Source organism: Trachypithecus francoisi, unplaced genomic scaffold (genome assembly GCF_009764315.1).
Source record: "Trachypithecus francoisi isolate TF-2019V2 unplaced genomic scaffold, Tfra_2.0 Lachesis_group4, whole genome shotgun sequence".
NCBI lineage: Eukaryota > Metazoa > Chordata > Mammalia > Primates > Cercopithecidae > Trachypithecus > Trachypithecus francoisi.
The window spans coordinates 119,285,261-119,310,108 of NW_022681469.1; the positions used below are offsets into that span (position 1 = coordinate 119,285,261).

The following is a 24,848-nucleotide window of genomic DNA, read 5'->3' on the forward strand; positions in this document are numbered from 1 at the left end:
CCTGAGTGGGGCACGGCCAGGCAGGGCCAGAGTGTAGGAGTCTTCATGGCTGTGGTAGCTCAGGACCTCACCCCATCCTCCCCTCCACAGGGCTCGGCGCCTTCCCTGCAGGTGCCTTTCCGGGGGCTCTGGTGCCTGGCGGAGTGGCTGATGCTGCTGCAGCTTACAAAGCTGCCAAGGCTGGTGAGTGGTGCTCTTTGGGGCATGCCACAAGCCCTCTGGCTTCCATGGGGCCCCTCCGCTTTGCAAAGAACCTTCCCTCAACTCAGGCCTGGGAACTGGGTGGGTGGGATTGTTAGGTGCAATCTACTGGGGCTCAGGGAGGCAACTAGCTGTGCCCAGTCTGAAGGCGAGTTAGTAACGGGGCCAGACCTCAATGCCAGGCCCTCAGCATGCAGCCCCGGGCCCTTCTGCCTCCCCACTGTTCCTTGTGCAATGCCTCACCTATCCTGGCTCTGCAGGCGCCGGGCTTGGTGGTGTCCCAGGAGTTGGTGGCATTGGTGGCGTTGGCGGTGTTGGTGGCTTAGGAGTGTCTGCAGGTACAATGGCTGTCCCCGAACTCCCTGGGTCAAGCTTGCAGGCCTGGGTGGAGCCAACTCTGATGTGGCCCCTTCTGTGCCAGGTGCGGTGGTTCCTCAGCCTGGAGCCGGAGTGAAGCCTGGGAAAGTGCCGGGTCAGTGCAGAATCCCTGAGGCTGGAGGACAGAGGGCAGGGAGGGGCAGAGGGCAGGAAGGAACAGAGCCCTCTCCACGCCACTGCACTTGGGGAGGAAGGGCAGGGCCTGGCTTCAGTCGGGCAGAGAAACTAGCCAGGCCCAAAGTGTGGTGCCTGCGTCTGTGAAATGGGGAGGAGGGGCCTGGCCTACTTCCTGGGCCCTTCTCCCAGGATCTTGGGGTAGAAAGAGACGGGCTCTGTGGCAGGCTGTCGGGCGACAGATGGGGAAACTGAGGCTCAAAGAAGCGAGTCAGTGTGGAAGGGCTTGCAGCAAGTCCTGACAGAGGTAGGGGAGCCCCGTGTCCTCTGACTCCCCATCTGGTACTTGTTCTGCCGAACCAAGCCCTTTAGGAAGTGACTTTAGGTTAAACAAAAGACTGCCTGAGTCTACACAGCAGGGAGGGACATCTGGAAGCTGTTAGCCAGAGGTGGGCTGGCCCAGCCATGTAAACAGGCTCCAGGAGACAGAGATAAATCCACACACCGAAGAGTTTGCAGATGACTTCCGAAACTCGTGGGAGGAGGGTTGTGGCCACCCCACGTCTGTCCCTGGCTGCCCCTGTCGGGCAAGGGGCTGTGGGTTTGAGGGCCTTGGAGCTGCCTGGGTGGGGAGGACCGAGGAGGGAATCCCTGGAGGCTGAGCTACTGCTCATAACTTTGCTTTCTTTTGCCACAGGTGTGGGGCTGCCAGGTGTATACCCAGGTGGAGTGCTCCCAGGTGCAGGTGAGGGCAAGGAGGGAAACAGGGACTGTATAGGAAGAAAGCAGCCAGGAGGCAGTGGCTCACGCCTATAATCCTGTTGCTTTGGGAGACTGAGGCAGGAGGATGGCTTGAGGCCAGGAGTTTGAGACCAGTCTGGGCAACATAGTAAGACCCTCGTCTCTACAAAAAAATTTAGCCAGGCATGGTGGTGTGCACCTATAGTCCCAGCTACTCAGGAGGCTGAGGTGGGAGGATTGCTTGAGCCCAGGAGGTCCAGGCTGCATTGAGCTATGATGGCGCCACTGCACTGCAGCCTGGGTGACAGAGCAAGACCCTGTCTCAAAACAAAGAAAAAGAAAAAGAAACAGAAAAGCAACCCCCTCAACCTCCCTAGTACCCACCTCGCCTCCCCGAAAAAGCAGAGGCCACCAGAAGCCCTGGGTCCTGACCTGAGCCATTTGCCCAAACACCAAAGCTCAGGCTAACAGACATAAGGTTCCTGGCAGTCCGTCCATCCCCTAAAGGTCAATCATCCTTCCTGCACCCCACCCAAGCCCTGATCCCAGGCACAGACCATCATCACAGCCTGAGGTGGGCCCCCGAAGACAGACCCCAGAGTGACCAGCTGTTTCCCAAAGGCTGTGAGTCACCAGGGGGCCACCCAATGAGTCTGCCCTGCAGGAGATCCTAAAGAGCTGCCCCTCACCCTCCTTTCCCCTGCCAGGGCCTGACCACCCCACCCAACATGTGACCTCCTGAATTCCCCCAAAAGCCCAGATTTAGGCTGTTCTGTGGGATTTGCTGACAGAGTGGCCCTTCCTCCCTCTCTCCCCTGCTACGCCGAGAGCCAAGGCTGCCCAGCCCCAGGGGAGACGGGAGAGGTGGAAGACGCTGGCATGGTCCCAGCTGTAGCTGGATGGCTGCTTTGGGGGCCTGGGTTGTGAACGAGAGCCCCAGAGAACATGGGCCTCCCTAGTCTACGGGCGAGTGGCACCACCCAGCAGCTGTCCCTCTCTTTACCTTTTTTGCGGAGGGTGGTCGAGACGGCTTTTGTGATTAACTCCAGCATAGAGATGAGGCTGACTGAGGCACAAGCTCACATGGCTGGGAAATAGGATTAAAACTCAGATCTTCTGACCTTGAGCCAGACAGGGAAGGAAAGTCAGCACTAAACAGGTCCTTTCTCCACCCGCCCCGTGAGCCGTGCCTGTCGCTGACAGTCGGTCCCAAGGGAGGTCAGCTGGGGGACCTGAGGAGGGGAGGGGTTCCCAGCAGGGCCTGCAAGGCCTGCCTTCCTATGCTCACTGCTTTGTCCCCCGGCAGGAGCTCGGTTCCCCGGTGTGGGGGTGCTCCCTGGAGTTCCCACTGGAACAGGAGTTAAGCCCAAGGCTCCAGGTATGCAGCTGTCTGGACAGAGAGCTGATGGTGGGGACTCTCCCACCACCTTCTGGCCCTGGGTGTGAAATGGGGTGGGATCCTGGACTGGCTCAGGGCCCTCTGGGTGACACCTTTTATGTTCCAGCCCTGGGCAGCCTAGTGCTGAGAAACACCAGCGTGTGGCTGGGCGCACTGGCTCACACCTGTAATCCCAGTGTTTTGGGAGGCTGAGCTGGGAGGATCGCTTGAGCCCAGGAGTTCAAGACCAGCCTGGGCAACATAGCAAGACCTTACCTCTACAAAAACATGATTAAAAAATTAGCCAGACGTGGTCACACACACCTGTGGTCCCAACTACTCAGGAGGCTGAGACAGGAGGATCTCTTGAGCCCAGGAGATCAAGGTTGTCGTGAACTGTGATCACACCACTACACTCCAGCCTGGGCAACAGAAAGAGACCCTGCTCCCCCCTCAAAAAAAAAAGAAAGAAAGAAAAGAGGGCCAGATGCAGTGGCTCATGCCTGTAATCCCAGCACTTTGGGAGGCCGAGGTGGGTGGATCACTTGAGGTCAGAAGTTCGAGAGCAGCCTGGCCAATATGGTGAAACCTCATCACTACTAAAAATACAAAAATTAGCCAGGTGTGGTGGTATGCACCTGTAGTCCCAGCTACTTGGGAGCTGAGGCAGGAGAATCGCTCAAACCTGGGAGGCAGAGGTTGCAGTGAGCTGAGATCATGCCCCTGCACTCCAGCCTGGGCAATAGAGAGACCCTGTTTCCAAAAAAATAAATAAATAAATAAGAAAAAGAAAAGAAAACCAGGTGCGGTGGCTCATGCCTGTAATCCCAGCATTTTGGGAGGCCGAGTCAGACAGATCACATGAGGTCGGAAGTTCAAGAGCAGTCTGGCCAACATGGTAAAACCTCATCACTACTAAAAATACAAAAATTAGCCAGGTGTCGTGGTACATGTCTGTAATCCCAGCTACTCAGGTGGCTGAGGCAGGAGAATTGCTTGAACCTGGGAGGCGGAGACTGCAGTGAGCCAAGATCATGCCACTGCACTCCAGCCCGGGCAACAGAACAAGACTCTGTCTCAAAAAAAAAAAAAAAAAAAAGACTGGGCGCGGTGGCTTATACCTGTAATCCCAGCACTTTGGGAGGCCGAGGTGGGTGGATCACCTGAGGTCAGCCTGACCAACATGGTGAAGCCCCGTCTCTACTAATAATACAAAAATGAGCTGGGTGTGGTGGCCTGCACCTGTAATCCCAGCTACTTGGGAGGCTGAGGCAGGAGAATCGCTGGAACCTGGGAAGCGGAGAGTTGAGATTGCGATCTTGTCGCACCCCAACCTGGGCGACAAGAGCGAATCTCTGCCTCCAAAAAAAGAAATCCCAGAGTTCATGTGAGGGCAGCATGCGAGGACTGGTCTGGGAAGAACTGGCCATTCCTTGGGCCTCCTGGCCCCTTGGTACTGTCTGGCCCAGTGTCCACAGTGCCAGGGCTGCAGTGACAGCTTTTTATCATTACAGGTGTAGGTGGAGCTTTGGCTGGAATCCCAGGTGAGGCAAGGCTGGTGGGAGAAGCAGGGTGGCCAGCCAGGCAGACGCTCTTACCTTGGGAGGGGCTGGGCACCCAAGATCCTATCCAAGCCTGCCCAATTTCCCCCATGCCTGCTGCACCAGGCCTTGCAGTGGCTGTAGCACAAAGTGGCACCCATCCCAGGCCTGCTGCCTCCGCTGGCATAGCAGCCCAAAGTCCAGAGGAGTCCAGAAAACCCGCCAGCCTGTGCCAAGGGCTACAGGCCCGAACTGGGGCCCAGGCCCCAGGAGGGAGAGAATCCCGCAGCTTCCTGGAGGAAGTGGCCTGTTGCTGGGAGTTTCTCAACTGACCCATGATGGAGATTCAGGGATTCCTTCGAAGCAGGATGGTTTCTGGATGCTGTAGCAAGCTCCTTCTGTCTGAGCAGAAAGTGGAGTGGGTGGTGGAGGGTTTGGAAGGGGCTGCTGGGACCAGAACTTGCTCTCTTTAATCCCACAGGAGTTGGACCCTTTGGGGTACAGCAACCTGGAGTCCCACTGGGGTACCCCATCAAGGCCCCCAAGCTGCCCGGTAAGTCAGAGGGATGATTCAAGATGTACCACTCGGCCGGGTGCGGTGGTTCATGCCTGTAATCCCAGCGCTTTGGGAGGCCAAGGCGGGCAGATCACTTGAGGTCAGGAGTTCAAGACCAGCCTGGCCAACATGGCGAAACCCCGTCCCTACTAAAAATACAAAAATTAACCAGGTGTGGTAGTGCAGACCTGTAATCCCAGGTACTGGGGAGGCTGAGGCAGGAGAATCTCTCGAACCCGGAGGGCGGAGGTTGCAGTGAGCTGAGATCGCGCCACTGCACTCCAGCCTGGGTAACAGAGTGAGACTCTGTCTCCAAAAAAAGAAAACAAGAAGAAGAAGAAAAAATGCACCACTCACTGCACCTCCCTGCACAGAAGTCAGCCTGGGTACAGGTGTCTCTGGTAGCAGGGAAGAGGTATTGAAGCCCCTATATGGTCACCAGCCAAGGAGAGCATGGGAAAGTCGTCTGCAGATATTGGACTCACACACGCACGCTCATGCACAGAGACCCATAGCTCCGATCTGAAGCTATTATGCTGATAGAAAGGAACATGGTTAATTGGAAAGATCCCTCTAACATCCACCCACTCGTGCTCCTGCCCCTACCTCTGCAATCAGCTTAGACAATGAGATGCTTTCCACTGAGGAGGGGGTGTAAGGAAAATACTCAGACTCCAGGGACATGATGGGGCTTGAATTTGTAGGGGGATGGGTGTTCCATCGGGCCCCGGGGCAGAAGTGTCCTCTGCCTCCTCCACCCAGCACCTCTGCTCTCCTGGGAGCAGCTCAGGACCCTGGTGTGGGAGGTCTCAGGCCTCAGCACCTGTGGGGGCAGATCTGTCCACCCAGGTTGGTGGGAGCCCAGCAAGGCATGGGGAAACCCCTGAGCTTGCTCCGTCCTCTCTCCAGGTGGCTATGGACTGCCCTACAGCACAGGGAAACTACCTTTCGGTGAGTGAGACCCTTCTAGACTGTGGGCTTCCAGCTCTTTCCTACTCCAGGGTCCTAGCAAGGGTGCTGTGCTTCCAGCCCTGGGCCAGGAGAGCACCTCGCTGGGGCAGGGTTGGGGTCTTGGAGTGGGAATCTCAGAAGGAAAGGGCATGGACTTTGTACTCAGCATGGGTCTCCATCCCTGCCCTCCCACCTATCAATAATGAGACCTTAGGTGAGCTGTGTTCCTTCTTTGAGCCTCTGTGTCCTCATCTGTAAAATGGACAGAACAATTCCATACACGTATTTGTATTTGTTTTCACTCTGGCTAGGGGTGACAGGTGCAGACTCAGGACAGCTTGGGCCCCGAGGGCAGGGCCGGGGGAGGGGGAGGGCAACAGTGGTGACGTCTGCACAGATAACCACCAAGCCTCCCTGTTTTGCAGGCTATGGGCCCGGAGGAGTGGCTGGTGCAGCGGGCAAGGCTGGTTACCCAACCGGGACAGGTAAGGAAAGCCTCACCTTACTTCCAGCTGAGGGATCACTGATCTTCGGGGCTCCAGAGCCCTAGGGTGGGTGAGGTTCTCTCCTGAAAGCAGAGCAGCCCACCCTGCATCCAGACCCTGGTGCAAACCTGCAGCAGGCTCCTGGGGGAGGGGTGGGGCAGCTCCGTCAGCCTCTTCCAGGTCTGAAGCCCCCGCATATACCCGCATGTCAGTGGATTGGCTCTCTCGGGACTGGAAACAAGTGGGCTCTGGAGATACAGGAGCACTGTTTCAAGGTCTCTCCCCTCTGCTCCCCTCCCCCAGGGGTTGGCCCCCAGGCAGCAGCAGCAGCGGCAGCTAAAGCGGCAGCAAAGTTGGGTGAGTGCCCCTGGAGTCCCCACCTGGTGGCCTCCAGCCCCCTAGCCTCTCCATTCCCATTACTATTGAGAGCCTGCCTCATAGATGAATGACCAAAGTGGCCCCTACTTATCCCCATTTACTCAAAATTTTCAACACCACCCATCTATCTATCCCTCCCTCCAACCATTCTTCCATGCCTCCGTGCATCCATTTATCCTTCCATCCGTCTATTACTTTCTCCATCCCTCCCTCCTTCCATCCATTTCTCTATGCATCCATCTATCCATCCATCCACTCATCCAGCCATCCTTTCATCCATCCATCTGTCCCTCCCTCCATCCATTCCCATTCCTCCATGCATCCATCTATCCATCCATCCATTCATCTACTCATTTACCCATCCATGCATCCATCCATCCACTCATCCACCTGTTCATTCATCCATCCATCTCTCCCTCCATCCATTCATCCATCCATCCATTCATTCATTCACCCGTTCATCCATCCATCCATCCATCCCTCCATTCGTTCCTCTATGCATCCATCTATCCATCCATCCACTCATCTATCCATTCATCCACTTATCTACACATCCATGCATTCATCCATCCATCCATTCCTCCATGCATCCATCTATCCATCCATCCATCCACTTATCCATCCATTCATCCATCCATCAATCCCTCCCTCCATCCATTCTTCCATCCATCCATCCATTCCTCCATGCATCCATCTATCCATACACCCATCCATCCATCCATCCATCCCCTCATCCATCCATCCTTTTATCCATCCATCACTCCCTCGCTCCATTCATCCATCCATCATCTATCCATCTATTCCTCCGTGCACCCATTCGTCCATCCAACCATTCCTCCATGCATCCATCTATCCCTCCGTCCGTTCCTCCAGGCAGCCATCCATCCATTTCTCCATGCATGCATCCATCCTTCCATCCATTCATCCATCCATTCATCCATCCATCCATCTACTCACCCATGCATCCATCCACCCATCTGTCCGTTTCTCCATGCATCCACCCATCCATCCACTCATCCATATATCCATCCATCCATCCATCAATCCATTCATCCATCAATCCATCCATCCATCACTCCCTCCATCAATTCTTCCATCCATCTGCCAATTCTTCCGTGCATACCTCGATCCATTCCTCCATGCACCCACCCATCCATTTCTCCATGCATGCATGCATCCATCCATTCCTCCATGCATCCATGCACCCATCCATCCATTCCTTCCTTCCTTCATTCATTCATTCATTCATCCATTCATTCTTCCATGCGTTCATCCATGTCTCCTTCCTTCCCTCCCTCACTGCCTCCTCCCACACATCCATCTCAGAGATCAGGAACAAGCAAGAGTTCTTGTGGAGAATATAGCCACTGTTGTGGGAGTCAAGAAATGGGAGGCATTTTTTTCTACCTGGGGAAAGGCTTCCCAAAGAAAGTGACGTGTGATTCAGGCCTTAAAAAATAAAGATGGAGCTTACTATGTGGTTAAAACAGGAAAGAGGAGGCCAAGCAGAGGAAATGGGTACCATGGTGGTTAGAAAGATAATTTTAGGTGGTGCATATATAAGCATTTAAAACATTTAATAGTTATGTATCAATTTAATGTGTACTATAAAAATTTTAACTCACTGCTCAGGCCAGTGAGCTCTTGGCTAGCATGGCTGCAGATGGAATGTGGTATTCCTGTGCCCGTGCAGTGAGTGGAGTGGGCATCTGTCCCCCACCCCAGGTAGTGCCCATCTCAGGGTCAGACCACTAGGGCTGAAGTCCTCCTTCATCCTCAGCCCCAGGGAAGCCCTTTCCTTATCTCCCCACCAGTCCAAGAGAGCGGAATGTGGGGAGAAGCCTGGAGCTGGGCCTCACAGCGGAAGCCCTGCAGGCCCCCCTCCCAGCACAGGAGGCTCCTTGGCCCCAGCGGCTGGTGGGACGGCTGGAATGTGGGAGCGGGAGAGCGGGGCTGTGAGGGGCTGCCAGAGCCAAGTGGCCAGGCGCTTGGATTACAAACTTGGCTGCATCTTCGGAACACAGGGAGAGGAAGTCTTGAACATTCCTGCAGGGGCCCCTCTGGCCCAGGGAGCGGCCACTTGTGGTTTCTCAGTATGTGGCAGTGATTAGAATGGGATTTGTCTGAAAACATGCAAGTCCCTTAATGAGCGTGTTGAAATGGACACTTTAGGGGAGAGTCAAGGAACAGTAGAGTCGGGTGGGGGCCTCCCCAAACAGGCCCATCTGGAGACACCTGGGCCCCATTCCTGGATGAGATCGCACTGGTGAAAATGCTGGTGTCTAAGTGGCCATCCTGCCTGTCCTCAGGAGGGTCCTTGGGAAAGTACATTGCACTGTCCCCATCTCAACAGGTGCTGGAGTCCTCCCTGGTGTTGGAGGGGGCGGTGTTCCTGCTGCGCCTGGGGCAATTCCTGGAATCGGAGGCATCGCAGGTAACATCTGTCCCAGCGGGGGAGGGGGGGTGGGGGGGTGGGTGTGTCCTTGAGATGGCCACAGGGCAAGGACCTCACCCTCTGTGGCTGTATTTTCAGGTGCCGGGACTCCAGCTGCAGCTGCAGCTGCAGCAGCAGCCGCTAAGGCAGCCAAGTACGGTAAGTGCCTGCCGGGGTGGCAAGCCCACAGCTCAGGCCCCTGCATGGACCTCGGAGACCCTAGCTCTAAAGCCAGATGGACTTGGTCTTTGTCCCTTCCCAAATATGCATTGTTCATGCCTCCTTACCTTTGCTCCTTCTGATCACTCTACCTGAGATGCCATCTCTATTGTTTTGTCCTGATTCACTCAGCAAAGGGAGAGGACCTTGCAGAGGGGACCTTGCTGCCCCCACTCCATCCCCTCCAGGGCTGGCCCACAGGTGTCTGCTGCATCAACTAAGTGGGTGCCCAGTGGAGGGAATTCTGACTGTGTTTTAGAAATAGATCACATTCTAGCTATGCGCAGTGGCTCACGCCTGTAATCCCAACAATTTGAGAGGCTGAAACCAGGAGCTTGAGACCAGCCTGAGCAACATACTGAGACCCCATCTTTCCAAAAATTATTTTAAAATTATCTAGGCATAGTGGCACATGCCTGTGGTCCCAGCTACCTACGAGGCTGAGGTGGGAGGATGGCTTGAGCCCAGTAGTTGAAGGCTGCAGTGAGCTCTGATCATGCCACTGCACTCCAGCCTGGGTAAGTGAGAATTTGGTTCAAATAAAATAGGAAAGAGAGACAGAAAGACAGAGGAAGGAAGGAAAGGGAAGAAAGGGAAGGGAAGGGAAGGGAAGGGAAGGGAAGGGAAGGAGGAAGGAGGAAGGGAAGGGAAGGGAAGGAGGAAGGGAGGGAGAGAGAGAGGCAGGAAGGAAAGAAAGAAAGGAAGAAAGAGAAAGGAAGAAAGGAAAAAGAAAGAGAGAGAAAGAGAAAAAGAGAGGGAAGGAAGGAAAGAGAGAAAGAAAGAAAGAAAAAGAAAGAGAAAGAAAAAGAAAGAAAGAAAGAAAGAGGCCGGGCGCGGTGGCTCAAGCCTGTAATCCCAGCACTTTGGGAGGCCGAGACGGGTGGATCACGAGGTCAGGAGATCGAGACCATCCTGGCTAACACGGTGAAACCCCGTCTCTACTAAAAAATACAAAAAACTAGCCGGGCGACGAGGCGGGCGCCTGTAGTCCCAGCTACTCGGGAGGCTGAGACAGGAGAATGGCGTGAACCCGGGAGGCGGAGCTTGCAGTGAGCTGAGAGCTGGCCACTGCACTCCAGCCTGGGCGGCAGAGCCAGACTCCGTCTCAAAAAAAAAAAAAAAAAAAGAAAGAAAGAAAGAAGGAAGGAAGGAAGGAAGGAAGGAAGGAAGGAAGGAAGGAGGAAGGAAGGAAGGAAGGAAGAAGGAGAAAAGAAAGAAAAAGAAAGAGATCACATTCCTCCAGCCCACAGATTCAAATCCCTAGAGCTCTTTAGGGACCCTCTTAGTCTCTCTGTGTCTCTCTGATGAGTTGGATCCATGCAGAGGAAATGTCAACCCACCTGCAGTCGTGCACTCAGGACCAACTGTCACTTCCATACTCTACTAACCACACTTGGAGCCCCTCTGAGGTTCCCATAAGTTAGGAGAACAATGCTTTTCCTTCCACAGGAGCTGCTGCAGGCTTAGTGCCTGGTGGGCCAGGCTTTGGCCCGGGAGTAGTTGGTGTCCCAGGAGCTGCCATTCCAGGTGTTGGTGTCCCAGGAGCTGCCATTCCAGGTGTTGGTGTCCCAGGAGCTGCCATTCCAGGTGTTGGTGTCCCAGGAGCTGCCATTCCAGTTGTCCCAGGTGCTGGGGTTCCAGGTGAGCTGGGCTGTGTGTGTGTGTGTGTGTGTGTAAGAGAGAAATACTGAGAGTATTGCCAAAATTTGTGCATTCTCCCTAACACCTTAACCATCTGCCCATACCCTTGACCACATCTCACCCACTCATCTTCTCTTCCTTGGGTTACACCAATCTCCTAATTAGCTTCTAACCAGTATCATATTTTCCAATTGACCTTCTGGTTATCAGTGTTCTCTGGGGGGCAGGAACCATGTCTTTTTCAACTCCATGTTCCTAGCCCTTAGCTGAGTAGGTGTTCAGTTTATGGTGGATAGAAGGGTAAGTGGGTTGATGGATGGATAAGTGGACAAATGGGTGGGTAGATGGATGAATGGGTGAGTGGATGAATGAATGGATGGATAGATGGGTGTATGAATGGGTGGGTGGATGGATGGATGGATGGATGGATGGATGGATAAGTGGATGGATGAATGGGTGGAGAGATGAGTAGGTGAGTGGATGTGTGGGTGGATGGGTGGGGGATGGATAGATGAGTGGATGGATGGGGGCATGGATGGATGGGAGGATGGATGGAAGAATGATGATGAATGGGTAGATGGATGGGGGGATGGATGGATGGGAGGCTGGATGGAAGAATGGGTGGATGGATGGATGGATGGATGGATGGATGGATGGATGGATGGATGGAGGCTGGATGGAAGAATGGGTGGATGGATGGGTAGATGGATGGATGAATGAGCACATGGTTGGAGGGGCAGATGAATCGATGGGTGGGTGGAAGGGTGGGCAGGCAAATGCAAAATGGATGATTGGATAGAAGGTTAGACGAATGGATAGATAGGCAGATGGGATAAGCTGGTAGATAGATGAGTGAACAGAGAGTTAGGTGGCTGGGTGGGTGGATTGAGATCCAAGGATAGACAGACAAATGGACAGCCGGGTGCGGGTGGCTCACGCCTGTAATCTCAGCACTTTGGGAGGCCAAGATGGGCCGATTACCTGAGGTCAGGAGTTCAAGACCAGCCTGGCCGATATGGTGAAACCCTGCCTCCACTAAAAATAGAAAGAAACAGGCCGGGCGTGGTGGCTCACGCCTGTAATCCCAGCACTTTGGGAGGCCGAGGCGGGCGGATCACGAGGTCAGGAGATCGAGACCACGGTGAAATCCCGTCTCTACTAAAAATACAAAAAATTAGCTGGGCACGGTGGCGGGCGCCTGTAGTCCCAGCTACTCAGGAGGCTGAGGCAGGAGAATGGCGTGAACCCGGGAGGCGGAGCTTGCAGTGAGCCAAGATCGCGCCACTGCACTCCAGCCTGGGCCACAAGACTGAGACTCCGTCTCAAAAAAAAAAAAAAAAAAAATAGACAGGTATAGAGGTGGGTCATTGGGTAGATGGATGATGGAGGTGGCTGGGTATACAGACGGGCAGGTGGGGGACATCATCAGTGCATAAATGGAGATGTAGCCAACTCTATGTTGGCGTGAAAGAAGAAGGCCCAACACACAGATGAGTAGACAGACGGATACATACTGTGCAGCTCTCCTCCAATCTCTCCTGAGCATTTGTGTCCCTCTTGGTCTCTCCAGGGGCTGTGTCACCAGCTGCAGCTGCTAAGGCAGCTGCGAAGGCAGCCAAATACGGTGAGTACTGTGCTAACAGCTCTGCACCACGCTGTCCTGACCTCTACTTACCAGAACTAAAGGACTCTCCTCTACTTGCCCAGAGAAGGAAAGTGACTTGCCCAGGGTCACCGAGCAAGTCACTGACAGGCCTCAGGATGATGTCTGCCCCGTTTGTCTTCCACCACAGGGCCATGGGGCTGAATGGCGGGAAAGTCCCAGGATGGCATTCCCAGTGGGGACAGTGACCCTGACCCTCCCTGCTCTGGCCAAGGCCCTCTCAGAGGAGCCCAAAACTGTCTGGGGATTCTGCCAATAGTCTCTCTACATCCAACAAAGGGGGGCTTCCCCAAGTGCTCAGAGAGGAGAGGGGCCAGAGGAGGACTGAAGAGTATCCGTAAAGGCTTCATGGCGGGGCTGGGTGCAGTGGCTCACATCTGTAATTCCAGCATTTTGGGAGACCAAGGTAGGAGAATCGCTTGAGGCTGGGAATTAGAGACCAGCATGGGCAAAATAGCAAGACCCTGTCTCTACATCAGATGTAAAAATTAGCTGGGCATAGTGGCATGTGCCTGTTTTTTCCAGCTACTTGGGAGGTCAAGGCAGGAGGATCACTTGAGGCCAGGAGTTTGAGACCAGCCTGGGCAACATAGCAAGACCCCATCTCTACAAAAAATAAAAAATGAATTAAATTTTTTTTTCTTTTTTTTTTCTGAGATAGAGACTTACTCTGTTGCCCAGGCTGGAGTGCAGTAGCATGATTTTGGCTCACTGCAACCTCTGCCTCCCAGGTTCAAGCAATTCTCATGCATCATCAGTCTCCCAAGAAGCTGGGATTACAGACACACGTCACCATGCCTAGCTAATTTTTGTATTTTCAGTAGAGACAAGGCTTTGCCATGTTGGCCAGGCTGGTCTCAAACTCCTGGCCTCAAATGATCCACCTGCCTCCGCCTCCCAAAGTGCTAGGATTATGGGCATGAGCCACCACACCCAGCCAAAAAAAAATTTTTTTTTTTTTTGAGACGAAGTCTCACTCTGTCACCCAGGCTGGAGTGCAGTGGCATGATCCCAGCTCAAGTGATTCTCCTGCCTCATCCTCCCATGTAAATGGGATTACAGGTGCACATTACCACGCCTGGCTGATTTTTGTATTTTGAGTAGAGTTGGAGTTTCACCATATTGGCCAGGCTGGTCTCGAACTCCTAACCTCAGGTGATCCACCCGCCTCAGCCTCCCAAAATGTTAGGATTACAGGCATAAGCCACTGTGCCTGGCCCAGAATTTTTTTTTAAAGGCTTCATGGTGGAGGCTGCAGAGAACCCAGGCATCCCAGTTTTCTGTCTTTTATGGACAAGGCCTGGGGAAACTTGCATCCTCTTTCCCAGTCCATCAACATCCTTCAGAGCCCGCCCAGCCTCTCTCACTGAGCTTCCTTTCCATTTGGCTCCCTTCCCTCTGCAGGGGCCAGGGCCGGAGTCGGAGTTGGAGGCATTCCTACTTTTGGGGTTGGAGCTGGGGGCTTTCCCGGCTATGGTGTCGGAGTCGGAGGTATCCCCGGAGTCGGAGGTGTCCCAGGAGCTGCCATTTCCCGTGAGCCTTCATCACATCTGGGGACATGGGTTGAGAAGAGATGGGGCCTCTTGTCTGCTCAGCTCTGCAGGGGCAGTGGGGACTGTAGATCGGGCTTGAATGTGCTCAGGGAGGAGTTGGGGAAGAAGTGAGGTCGTCCATGCCTTACAGGGCAGAAGAGCTTTAAACACGGCTCAGAGGAGACCCAGGCAAGGCTTCTGAGGGTCTCTTTCTTTCTCGTTTCCTTGTAGCTGAAGCTCAGGCAGCAGCTGCTGCCAAGGCTGCCAAGTACGGTAAGTGCCCCTGTCCTGCCTGACCCCAAGCCCTGCTCTCCTGCGGGGCTCAAGGACCAACCTCAGGGCAAACTGACTCCCAGGCCTCCAGGACTGAAATGGCCTGGACCAAGGTCACCAGGCCCCTGCCCCATCTTCCAAAGCCACACTCCACTCTTACTGTCCTTTTCAGATGCTTCCTGTTAGTACTGTTGGTGACCTGCTCATCACCCCACCCCCCACCCCTAGAACCGAAGGTGCCTGGCCAGGCTGGGTGGCTTACGCCTGTAATCCCGGCACTTTGGGAGGCCGAGGCAGGTGGATCCCTTGAGGCCAAGGGTTCAAGACCAGCCTGGCCAACATGGTGAAACCCTGTCTCTACTGAAAAATACAAAAATTAGCTGGGCATGGTGGCAGGCACCTATAGTCCCAGCTACTTGGGACGCTGAGGCAGGAGAATGGCTTGAACCTGGGAGGTAGAGGCTGCAGTGAGCAGAGATTACACCATTGCACTCCAGCCTGGGTGACAGAGGGAGACTCCGATTCCAAAAATAAAAATAAATAAGTAAAAAGAAATGAAGGTGCCAGGAAGCCATTCTCTTCTTCCCCCAATTCTCCCACCCACCCATGCTCCCCCAAGAAGTGAGCACTGGGAGGGGCAAGGCTGAAAGTTCTCCACTCCCCCAGGTGCTGCAGGAGCAGGAGTGCTGGGTGGGCTGGTGCCAGGTGCTGGAGGCATAGTCCCAGGTGTGCCGGGCGTGGGAGGAGTGCCAGGTGAGCTGTGTTCTCCAGCCCAGAGACCGGTTTAGTTTGTCTCATGGAAGGGTCCCTGGAGTTGACCAAGGTCGACTGCACCATTTTACAAACGGGAAGACTGAGCCTAGAGATGGGAAGCAGGGAGGGGTGCGAGAGACCACTCCCTCACCCCTTCTCTTCACACCTCTAGGAGTGGGGACCCCAGCAGCTGCAGCTGCTAAAGCAGCCGCCAAAGCCGCCCAGTTTGGTAAGTCCTCACCCCCGCCATCGGCTCACGGAGCGCTGCCTTCTCATGTGCCCTGCTCTGGGATCTGACCGCCCAGCTCCCTGTTCCTTTCCACCCCCCTTAGGCTGTCACGTTCTGGGGTGGGCCCTCCTTAGAGCTTTTGGTCCACTGATGACCTCTAGGAGTGTGGGTGACGTTTCACATTAGGGAAGCAGGGTGAGCAGTGTGAGCCTCCCTGTTCCTAAAGTCCCTGGTGCCTCCCAGGCTATTAGGGACCTGACCTCATGCTGAACTCCAGCTCCCCTTGACGGACTCCAGTTCTCCCCCTTCTCCTTCTCTTTCTCCTTCTCCTTCTTGTGCTCCTCCTCCTCCTCTTCCTTCCTCTTCTTCTTTCTTCTTCTCCTTCTCCTTCCCCTTCTCCCTCCTCCTCCTTCTTCTCATTATTCTTCTCCTTCCTCTTCTTTTTCTTTCTTCTTCTTCTCCTCCTGCTTCTTTTCCTTCTCCTTCTCCTCCTCCTGCTTCTTCTCCCTTCTTCACCTTCTTCTTTCTTCTTCTTCTTCTTTCTTCTCTTCTTCTCCTCCTCCTTCTTCTTCCTCTTCTTCTCCTTCTTCTTTCTTCTTCCCTCTTCCTCCTCCTCCTCCTCCTCCTCTTCTTCTTCTTCTTCTTCTTCTTCTTCTTCTTCTTCTTCTTCTTCTTCTTCTTCTTCTTCTCCTCCTCCTCCTCCTCCTTCTTCTCCTTCTCTCCTTCTTCGTCTTCTTTTTCCTCCTTCTTCTCCTCCTTCTTTCTTCTCCTCCTTCTCCTCCTTCTTCTTTCTTCTCCTCCTTCTTTTTCCTCCTTCTCCTTCTTCTTCTTCCTTCTTCTTGAGATTGGGTCTAGCTCTGTCACCCAGGCTGGGGTACAGTGCCACAATCATAGCTCACTGCAGCCTCAACCTGCCAGGCTCAAGCAATCTGTCTGCGTCCAACTCCCAAGCAGCGACCACAGGTGCCCACCACCATGCCTGGCTCATTTTTAAATTTTTTTTGTAGCAACAGTGGTCTCACTATGGTGATCAGGCTGGTATCAAACTCCTGGGCTCAAGCGATCCTCACACCTCTGCCTCCCAAAGTGCTGGGATTACAGGCTTGAGCCACCATGCCCGGCCTGCAGTACTTCTTGTTCCCCATCTTTTGCTATATTTGAGGGCCACCCTGGCAGCCCCAGGTGCCCACACTTTTCTGAACATGGCAAATTGTAGCAGCACCAACTGTAGAGCTCAACTGTATCTCAGGCCCTGGGCATGGGGTCTGTAGGCCTTGGCACCAGGGACCTGTGGGCTAAAAGGTTCAGATCAGAATCTCTAAGGCTGAATAGGCCAGACAGTATTTCAACTGCAGGCCTGCTGAGCCCCAAATTCTCACACACAACAATCTTTATTACCTATTTATTTGTGACAGGGTCTCACATTGTCGCCCAGGCTGGAGTGCAGTGATGCCGTCATAGCTCACTGCAGGCCTCAAACTCCTGACTTAAGCGATTCTTCCCCCTTAGTATCCCTAGTAGCTGGGGCTACAGGCACGTGGCACCATGCCCAGTGTAAAAAAAAAAAAAAAAAAAGGCTGGGCGCGGTGGCTCACGCCTATAATCCCAGCACTTTGGGAGGCCAAGACGGGCGGATCACGAGGTCAGGAGATCAAGGCCATCCTGACTAACACGGTGAAACCCCGTCTCTACTAAAAATACAAAAATTAGCCGGGCGCGGTGGCGGGTGCCTGTAGTCCCAGCTACACGGGAGGCTGAGGCAGGACAATGGCGTGAACCCGGAAGGCGGAGCTTGCAGTGAGTGGAGATCGCGCCACTGCACTCCAGCCTGGGCGACGGAGTGAGACTCCGTCTCAAAAAAAAAAAAAAAAAAATTGCAGGCAATCCTCTCACATTGGCTTCTCAAAGTGCTGGGATGACAGGCATGAGCCGATGTGCCTGGCCTACAAACGATCTTATAGAGTTGAGTTTATTTTTCCCTTTTACAGATATGGCAACTGAGGTTCCCAGAGCTTAAGTAACTTGCCTACAGTTGCACAGCTAAACGGTGGCTGAGCTGAGATTTGAACCCAAAGCCTTTCTGTCTTACAAAGCCCCTTATATAATGTAAATCTGCCTCCATCAGCCTCAAATCTCCAAGGGGTCCTTGTCCCTGAAAAAGTTAAGAACTCCTGGCCAGATGCAGCAGCTCACAGCTATAATCCCAGCACTTTGGGAGGTCGAGGCAGGTGGATCACCTGAGGTCAGGAGTTCAAGACCAGCCTGGTCAACACGATGAAACCCTGTCTCTACTAAAAATACAAAAAAATTAGCCGGGCATGGTGGTGCGCACCTGTAGTCCCAGCTACTCAGGAGGCTGAGGCAGGAGACTTGCTTGAACTTGGGAGTTGGTGGTTGCAGTGAGCCGAGATCGCACCATTGCACTCCAGCCTGGGTGACAAAGTGAGACTCTGTCTCCAAAAAAACAAGGTTATGAACTCCTGAGCCTGCACACACTTCATTTTAGGGATGAGGAAGCTGAGGCCCAGCAAGGGAAAGTAACTGATCCACGGTCACACAGCAAATCTATGCCAGGGCCGAGGCTCTAGCCCTCTTTCCATAAGCTTCTGTCTTCTTTGATCGGGCCTTGGTTAATGATCAGCTCTTCTCAATCTTACAGGGTTAGTTCCTGGTGTCGGCGTGGCTCCTGGAGTTGGTGTGGCTCCTGGAGTTGGCGTGGCTCCTGGCGTTGGCGTGGCTCCTGGAGTTGGTGTGGCTCCTGGCGTTGGCGTGGCTCCTGGCATTGGCATTGGCCCTGGAGTTGCAGGTGAGTTTCATGAGTCAGTGAGCCTGAGGGGCCCCCGAAGCCTCCATCGGCCCCACCTCCATCTCTAATCCCCACTCTCTCCCTCCAGGAGTGGGAGCCCCAGCTGCAGCGAAATCTGCTGCCAAGGCAGCTGCCAAAGCCCAGCTCCGTGAGTGCCTCGCCCACCTTTCTCTCCTCTCCCCAATGAGCCCAGAGCTGGTTAGGAGCAACGACCAGGGCAGAGGCTGCTGCTTGGATCTGGGCCCCTTCCTTTGGGACTAGTTTCAGCTCCCTGGGCAGGACACCTCCTCAGGGGCATGCTCCCTGCCTGCTGTCGCCACCACTGCCCTCTGTCTGCAGGAGCTGCAGCTGGGCTTGGTGCTGTTCCTGGACTTGGAGTTGGTGCTGTTCCTGGACTTGGAGTTGGTGCCGGCGTTCCTGGACTTGGAGTTGGTGTTGGTGTTCCTGGCTTCGGGGCAGGTGCGGGTGAGGGGGCTTCTAGGGGTTAGGCGGAGCCTGTCCCCTGAGCTCAGGGAACGAGATCCCTCCTACTCCTAGCACCTCCCCAGCACCCCCTCACCACCCAGGGGTGCATAGTAAAATCCTCGTTAGGTTCTCCTAAGTATCTGGGGGTAATGGACAGAGGGAGGAGGGCAGACCAGGCCAAGAGACCCCAGGCTGCCCAACTGCAGAGTATCTGCCTTCTCAGTAGAGGGGTGACAGGGCTGCAGACTGAGAAAAAGCTTGCCCTCCACCAAGGGAAGGAGCAGGTAGATCAGCCTGGCTCCCCTTCAGCAGTGCTCTGTGGCCAGGGGGCCACTAGGAACTACAGATCTTCACCAGCTGGTTACTGAGCCCCACTCTGTGCCCAGCCTCAGGCAAGCCATGCTAGGCCTGAGGAGAGAAGGAGGGGCCAGATGGAAGGCAGAGGCACTGTTCAGCACTAAAGCTCTGTGCCTGTACAGCTTCAGGGCTTTGAGGAAGCAAAAGGCCAAGGAGGTCAGGGAGGGCTCCCTAGAGGAGGCGGTAGAACTCCCAGGCACAGAGCTCGGCTGCTGACCACCCCCCGACTTTTCTTTCTCCTCAGTACCTGGAGCCCTGGCTGCGGCTAAAGCAGCCAAATATGGTGAGTGCACCCCACAACCACTTGTGGCTCCCTTGCCACCACACCATCCCTGACAGCACAGGACTGGGGTGGTCATGATAGAAAAAGGCAGTTTCGGCCGGGCATGTTGGCTCACGTCTATAATCCCAGCACTTTGGGAGGCCGAGGCGGGCAGATCACCTGAGGTCAGGAGTTCCAGACCAGCCTGACCAATATGGTTAAACCCTATCTCCACTAAAAATACAAAAATTAGCCAGGCGTGGTGGTGCACGCCTGTAATCCCAGCTACTCAGGAGGCTGAGGCAGGAGAATCACTTGAACCCAGGAGATGGAGGCTGCAGTGAGCCAAGATCACACCACTGCACTCCAACCTGAACGACAGAGCAAGACTCTGTCTCAAAAAAAAAAAAAGACAGTCTCTAGGACACATTTATGACAGTTTAAAAACCTGGCCCCTGCCCACTAAATGCTTGTGGTGTCTTCAACCCCTGTGATCACCAAAAACACCCTTGAAATCCCAGTTGCCCCCCAGGAGGTAATTCCACCGTCCCTAAGCCCGCTCTGACCCTGACAGTTTCATAGTCCCTGCGTCCAGGAAGGGGCTGGGCCTGCTGTGGGTATGAGGAGTCTGGACAGTCTCTGCCTCCACCCCAGCTCTCTGGCCCGAGCAGAGGAGCTGGTATTCCTCATCTGGGCACCCCCGGCCCCCCGCCTGCCTTCCTGTCCTGCCAGGAGGACTGCTCCCGCCACAAGCCAGCCCAGAGGACGTGGCAGTCCCACAGCCTCTGCGCTTGGCGCTCTGGCAGCCCCACCTGGCCAGACCCATGCTGTCTGTGGCCCCTGCATTCCTGGCCTCCTGTGAGCAGAGTTAGGGGGAGGTAGAAGACTCCCCCAGGGATCCACCAACTAACCGGGCAGGTCCACTTGGGGCCAGTTTCTACCTCAGAAAATCCTGGCTTCTTTAGCGCTGACCCCCAGCGGCCCTGCCTCCTCCCCTGCTCACTGCTGACTGCTTGGCAGGCCTGAGTCAACAGACATTGCCAGGGAAACAGAGTGACGTCACGTGGTAGAGCCACGAAGGGCGCAGGCTCCCCAGCCACTTCCCGCCCTTGAAGCCCTGAGCACACTGCTTAACCTCTGCTCTGCCTCAGCATTCTCATCTGCAAAATGGGAATGACAATAGTGCCTACCTTTCCTGCTGCAATGCATAAAAAATGGGCTGCTAAGTGTGAAGCACTCAGAATGTCAAGTGCCTGCTGTAGATACTATTGCCATTGTTTGTTTGTTTGTTTGTTTGTTTGTTTTGACAGAGTCTTGCTCTGTCGCCCAGGCTGGAGTGCAGTGGTACGATCTCAGCTCACTGCAGCCTCCACCTCCCAGGTTCAAGTGATCCTCCTGCCTCAGTCTTCCAAATAGCTGGGATTACAGGCACGCACCACCACGCCTGGCTAATTTTTGTATTTTTAGTAGAGACTGGGTGTCACCATGTTGGCCAGGCTGGTCTCAAACTCCTGACCTCAGGTGATCCACTAGTCTCAGCCTCCCAAAGTGCTGGGATTACAGGCGTGAGCCACCGCACCCGGCCTACAAAAGAACTTTTAAGGCTAGGCACAGTGACTCACACCTTCGAGAGGCTAAGGCAGGAGGATCACATGAGCCCAGGAGTCGGAGGCTGCAATGAACTATGATTGTACTACTGCACCCCAGCCAGGGTGACAGAGCAAAACCCCATCTCAAAACAAAACAAGGACTGGACTTCCTATCCGCTGCTCCTCCCCTGTGTCACATGGCCCCTGCTACCTGTCTGCTTGCGTTGTTGTCCCTGGGGCAGGGAGACCCATCGTTCAGAAATGGACCACTCATCTTCTTTCCTCTCCACGCAGGAGCAGGAGTGCCTGGGGCCCTTGGAGGGGTCGGGGCTCTCGGTGGAGTAGGCATCCCAGGTGTGTGGTGGGTGAGTTGAAACCCCAGGAGGGGCTGGCTGGGGAGGGAGGCTAATCAGTACTGAGTCCCTCCCTAAACTCAGTCTGTATTCCCAGGAGCCGCACCCGCCGCTGCTGCCGCAGCCAAAGCTGCTGCCAAAGCCGCCCAGTTTGGTGAGCACTGGGTGGAGGTGGGAGCTGCTGCCAGACCCCCAGGCCCCCAGGGTGTGGGAGGAGCCTCTGACCAGACACTGTAGACTCAGACTCCCTGCCCCAGACACCTCCTGGCCCCACTGTGCCATCGAAGGCCAGGAGAGCTCAGGCTCCACCTGGGTCCCCAGAGGACACCTCCACCCTCCTCAGGCTGAGGCTTCAGTCCCACCTTTCCTTTTTTTTTTTGAGACGGAGTCTCGCTCTGTCGCCCAAACTGGAGTGCCGTGGCCGGATCTCAGCTCACTACAAGCTCCGCCTTTCGGGTTCATGCCATTCCCCTGCCTCAGCCTCCCCAGTAGCTGGGACTACAGGCGCCCGCCACCTCGCCCGGCTAGTTTTTTTTTTTTTGTATTTTTTTAGTAGAGACGGGGTTTCACAGGGTGAGCCAGGATGGTCTCGATCTCCTGACCTCGTGATCCGCCTGTCTCGGCCTCCCAAAGTGCTGGGATTACAGGCTTGAGCCACCGTGCCCGGCCCCCAGTCCCACCTTTCTGACCGGCAGAGTCCAATGCTGAGCTCTCTCCACAGGCCTAGGGGGACCCGCTGGACTCGGAGTCGGAGGGCTTGGAGTCGTCCCAGGTATTGGGGGCCTTGGAGGTAAGCGTTGTTCTGAAATCAGTGCGTGCATGGAGTGTGTGTATGAGAGACAGAGATGGAGACAGAGACAGAGACTTTCTTTCCCACCCCTGCCATGTCTTTGCTCAAGACGTCCTCTCGGCCAGGTGCGGTGGGTCACACCTACAGTCCCAGCACTCTAGTAGGCCAAGGCGGGCGGATCACCTGAGGTCAGGAGTTTGAGACCAGCCTGTGTGACATGGTGAAACCTCATCTCTACCAAAAATACAAAAGTTAGCCGGGCGTGGTGGTGGGCGCCTGTATTCCCAGCTACTTGGGAGGCTGAGGCCAGAGGATCACTTGAGCCCAGGAGGCGGAGGCTGCAGTGAGCTGAGATAGCACCACTGCATTCCAGCCTGGGCAGCAGCGTGAGACCCTGTCATAAAAAAAAAAAAAAGAAAAGAAAAAAGAAAAGAAAAAGAGGCCAGGTATGGTGGCTCATGCCTATAATCCCAGCACTTTGGGAGGCAGAGGTGGGTGGATCACCTGAGGTCAGGAGTTCGAGACCAGCATGGCCAACATGGGCTCCAGCAACTCCACCAATGTCTCTACTAAAAATATAAAAATGAGCTGGGCATGGTGATGCATGCCTGTAATCCCAGCTACTCAGGAGACTGAGACAGGAGAATTGCTTGAACCCAGGAGGCAGAGGTTGCAGTGAGCCGAGATCGCGCTGCTGCACTCCAGCCTGGGCAACAGAGCAAGACCTCATCCCAAAACAAAATAAAAACAATGTGGCAAACGGGACCTGGGGCTATCCCTGGCTGCCAGGGTCCCAATCCTCCCCCTCTCCTCTCTCTTTCAACCCACATGACCACTGCGGTGGGAGTTGCCCATTCTCCAAGAAAGAAATCAAAGCTTGGAAAGAAATTGCTTTCCCTGGCCGAGAGCGGTGGCTCACGCCTGTAATCCCAGCACTTTGGGAGGCCAAGGCGGGTGGATCACGAGGTCAGGAGATCGAGACCATCCTGGCTAACTCGGTGAAACCCCGTCTCTACTAAAAAATACAAAAAATTAGCCGGGTGCGGTGGCAGGCGCCTGCAGTCCCAGCTACTCGGGAGGCTGAGGCAGGAGAATGGTGTAAACCTAGGAGGCGGAGCTTGCGGTGAGCTGAGATCGCGCCACTGCACTCCAGCCTGGGCAACGGAGAGAGACTCCTTCTCAAAAAAAAAAGAAAAAAAAGAAATTTCTTTCCCTAAGTCTCCGCCATCGTGGCTGACCTTGTGTGGCCATTTCCCCCTTTCTTGGGCTGTCATTGTGTCTCCCCCTCTAAACCGGCCTGCACAGCTCTTCCTGTGAGTTCCACAAGACCAGACACATGAGAGGAGCTTAACAATTAAGGACTTTTGGGGCCAGGCATGGTGGCTCATGCCTGTAATCCCAACACTTTGGGAGGCTTAGGTAGGTGGATTGCTTGAGGCCAGGAGTTTGAGACCAGCCTGGACAATGTAGCAAGACCCTCCCCGCCCCACCCCCATCTCTACGAAATATTTTAAACTTAGCCGGGCATGGTGTGTGCCTGTAGTTTCAGCTACTTGGGAGGCTGAGGCAGGAAGATCACTTGAACCCGGGAGTTCAGGGCTGCAGTGAGCTGTGATCGAGCCACTGTATTCCAGCCTGGGCAACAAAGCAAGACCCTAGACAGATGAAGGAAAGATGGGGGGATAGATACTGGGAGGATGAGTCCGTGGGCAGACGATGAAGGGTGAGTAGGTCAGAAAACAGGGCTCAGCCAGGTGCAGTGGCTCACACCTGTAATCTCAGCACTTTGGGAGGCCAAGGCAGGTAGATCACCTGAGGTCAGGAGTTCAAGACCAGCCTGACCAACATGGTGAAACCCGTCTCTACTAAAAATACAAAAATTAGCCAGGCATGGTGGTGGGTGCCTGTAATTCCAGCTACTTAGAAAGCTGAGGCAGGAGAATTGCTTGAACCTAGGAGGCTGAGGTTGCAGTGAACCGAGATCACGCCACTGCACTCCAGCCTGGGAGACAGAGCGAGACTGCCTCAAAAAAAAAAAAAAAAGGAGACAGGGCCTGACAGGTGGCATTCCTGAGCCATCATGTGCCTCATCTCCCCAGGTGTGTCTCCAGCTGCAGCCGCCAAAGCAGCTAAATACGGTGAGTTCCCCTCTGATGCCTTCCTGCCAGTGGCCTGCACCCCCTGCTATGCCCATCACCACCCTCCCCCAGCCCAGCTCAGGCCTCCCTCTGGCTCCCCTTACCCCTGAAGATCTTGTCTGGGACATCCCTTACCCCAGAACCCAGCAGGGATATCAGGGCCTCTTCCAGATGGGAGTGCCTTATCCTGACCCCACCTGCCTCTTCTCAGGTGCTGCTGGCCTTGGAGGTGTCCTAGGGGGTGTCGGGCAGTTCCCACTTGGAGGTAGGGGCGGCCAGCTCTGCTATGTAGTCCTCAGCTCTGTCCAGATCTAGAGAGGGCCTGTCTCTCTAGCAGTGGGGACTCCCGGAGCCCATGTCCACACGAGGACAGGAGACTGGGACTGGAGAGGGTACTCTAGGACCGCAGATGTACTGGGCAAAGGGGCAAGCTATAAGGTTGGGGACAGTGCCAGGCTGAGCTCAGGGTTGAGGCCATGGGGTGCCACACCTGGTTGCTAGGTGGGGGCACGTTGTGTTGAGAAAGCTGCTCTGGCTATAATGGGGGAAATTTGCTGGGCGTGGTGGCTCACGCCTGTAATCCCAGCACTTTGCGAAGCCTAGGTGGGCGGATCACTTGAG

At 54.7% G+C, this 24,848-nt stretch overlaps 1 protein-coding gene across 16 annotated transcripts in view; it reads left to right on the top strand.

The window, feature by feature from the left end:
- Positions 1-24,848, top strand: part of ELN (elastin) — a 45,320-nt gene that overhangs the window by 14,444 nt on the left and 6,028 nt on the right. Inside the window, exons 6-33 of one of the 16 annotated variants that reach the window (XR_004432842.1) lie at positions 91-183; positions 462-539; positions 623-673; positions 1,391-1,438; positions 2,741-2,812; positions 4,327-4,356; positions 4,835-4,906; positions 5,819-5,860; positions 6,286-6,345; positions 6,649-6,702; positions 9,077-9,157; positions 9,257-9,316; positions 10,826-10,963; positions 10,994-11,017; positions 12,588-12,641; positions 14,085-14,213; positions 14,444-14,485; positions 15,152-15,238; positions 15,411-15,467; positions 18,127-18,273; positions 18,362-18,421; positions 18,613-18,732; positions 19,340-19,378; positions 21,241-21,311; positions 21,397-21,453; positions 22,021-22,089; positions 24,189-24,227; positions 24,439-24,492. Coding sequence is in view for 1 of the 16 variants with exons in the window: in XM_033192860.1 (XP_033048751.1) it covers positions 91-183; positions 462-539; positions 623-673; positions 1,391-1,438; positions 2,741-2,812; positions 4,327-4,356; positions 4,835-4,906; positions 5,819-5,860; positions 6,286-6,345; positions 6,649-6,702; positions 9,077-9,157; positions 9,257-9,316; positions 10,826-11,017; positions 12,588-12,641; positions 14,085-14,213; positions 14,444-14,485; positions 15,152-15,238; positions 15,411-15,467; positions 18,127-18,273; positions 18,362-18,421; positions 18,613-18,732; positions 19,340-19,378; positions 21,241-21,292 (1,720 nt within the window). In the remaining 15 variants the exon portion in view is untranslated. Of the gene's footprint in view, positions 1-90; positions 184-461; positions 540-622; positions 674-1,390; positions 1,439-2,740; positions 2,813-4,326; positions 4,357-4,834; positions 4,907-5,818; positions 5,861-6,285; positions 6,346-6,648; positions 6,703-9,076; positions 9,158-9,256; positions 9,317-10,825; positions 11,018-12,587; positions 12,642-14,084; positions 14,214-14,443; positions 14,486-15,151; positions 15,239-15,410; positions 15,468-18,126; positions 18,274-18,361; positions 18,422-18,612; positions 18,733-19,339; positions 19,379-21,240; positions 21,312-21,396; positions 21,454-22,020; positions 22,090-24,188; positions 24,228-24,438; positions 24,493-24,848 lie in introns of all 16 variants that reach the window. The other 15 variants (XR_004432843.1, XR_004432844.1, XR_004432839.1 and 12 more) reach the window with 15 other exon arrangements.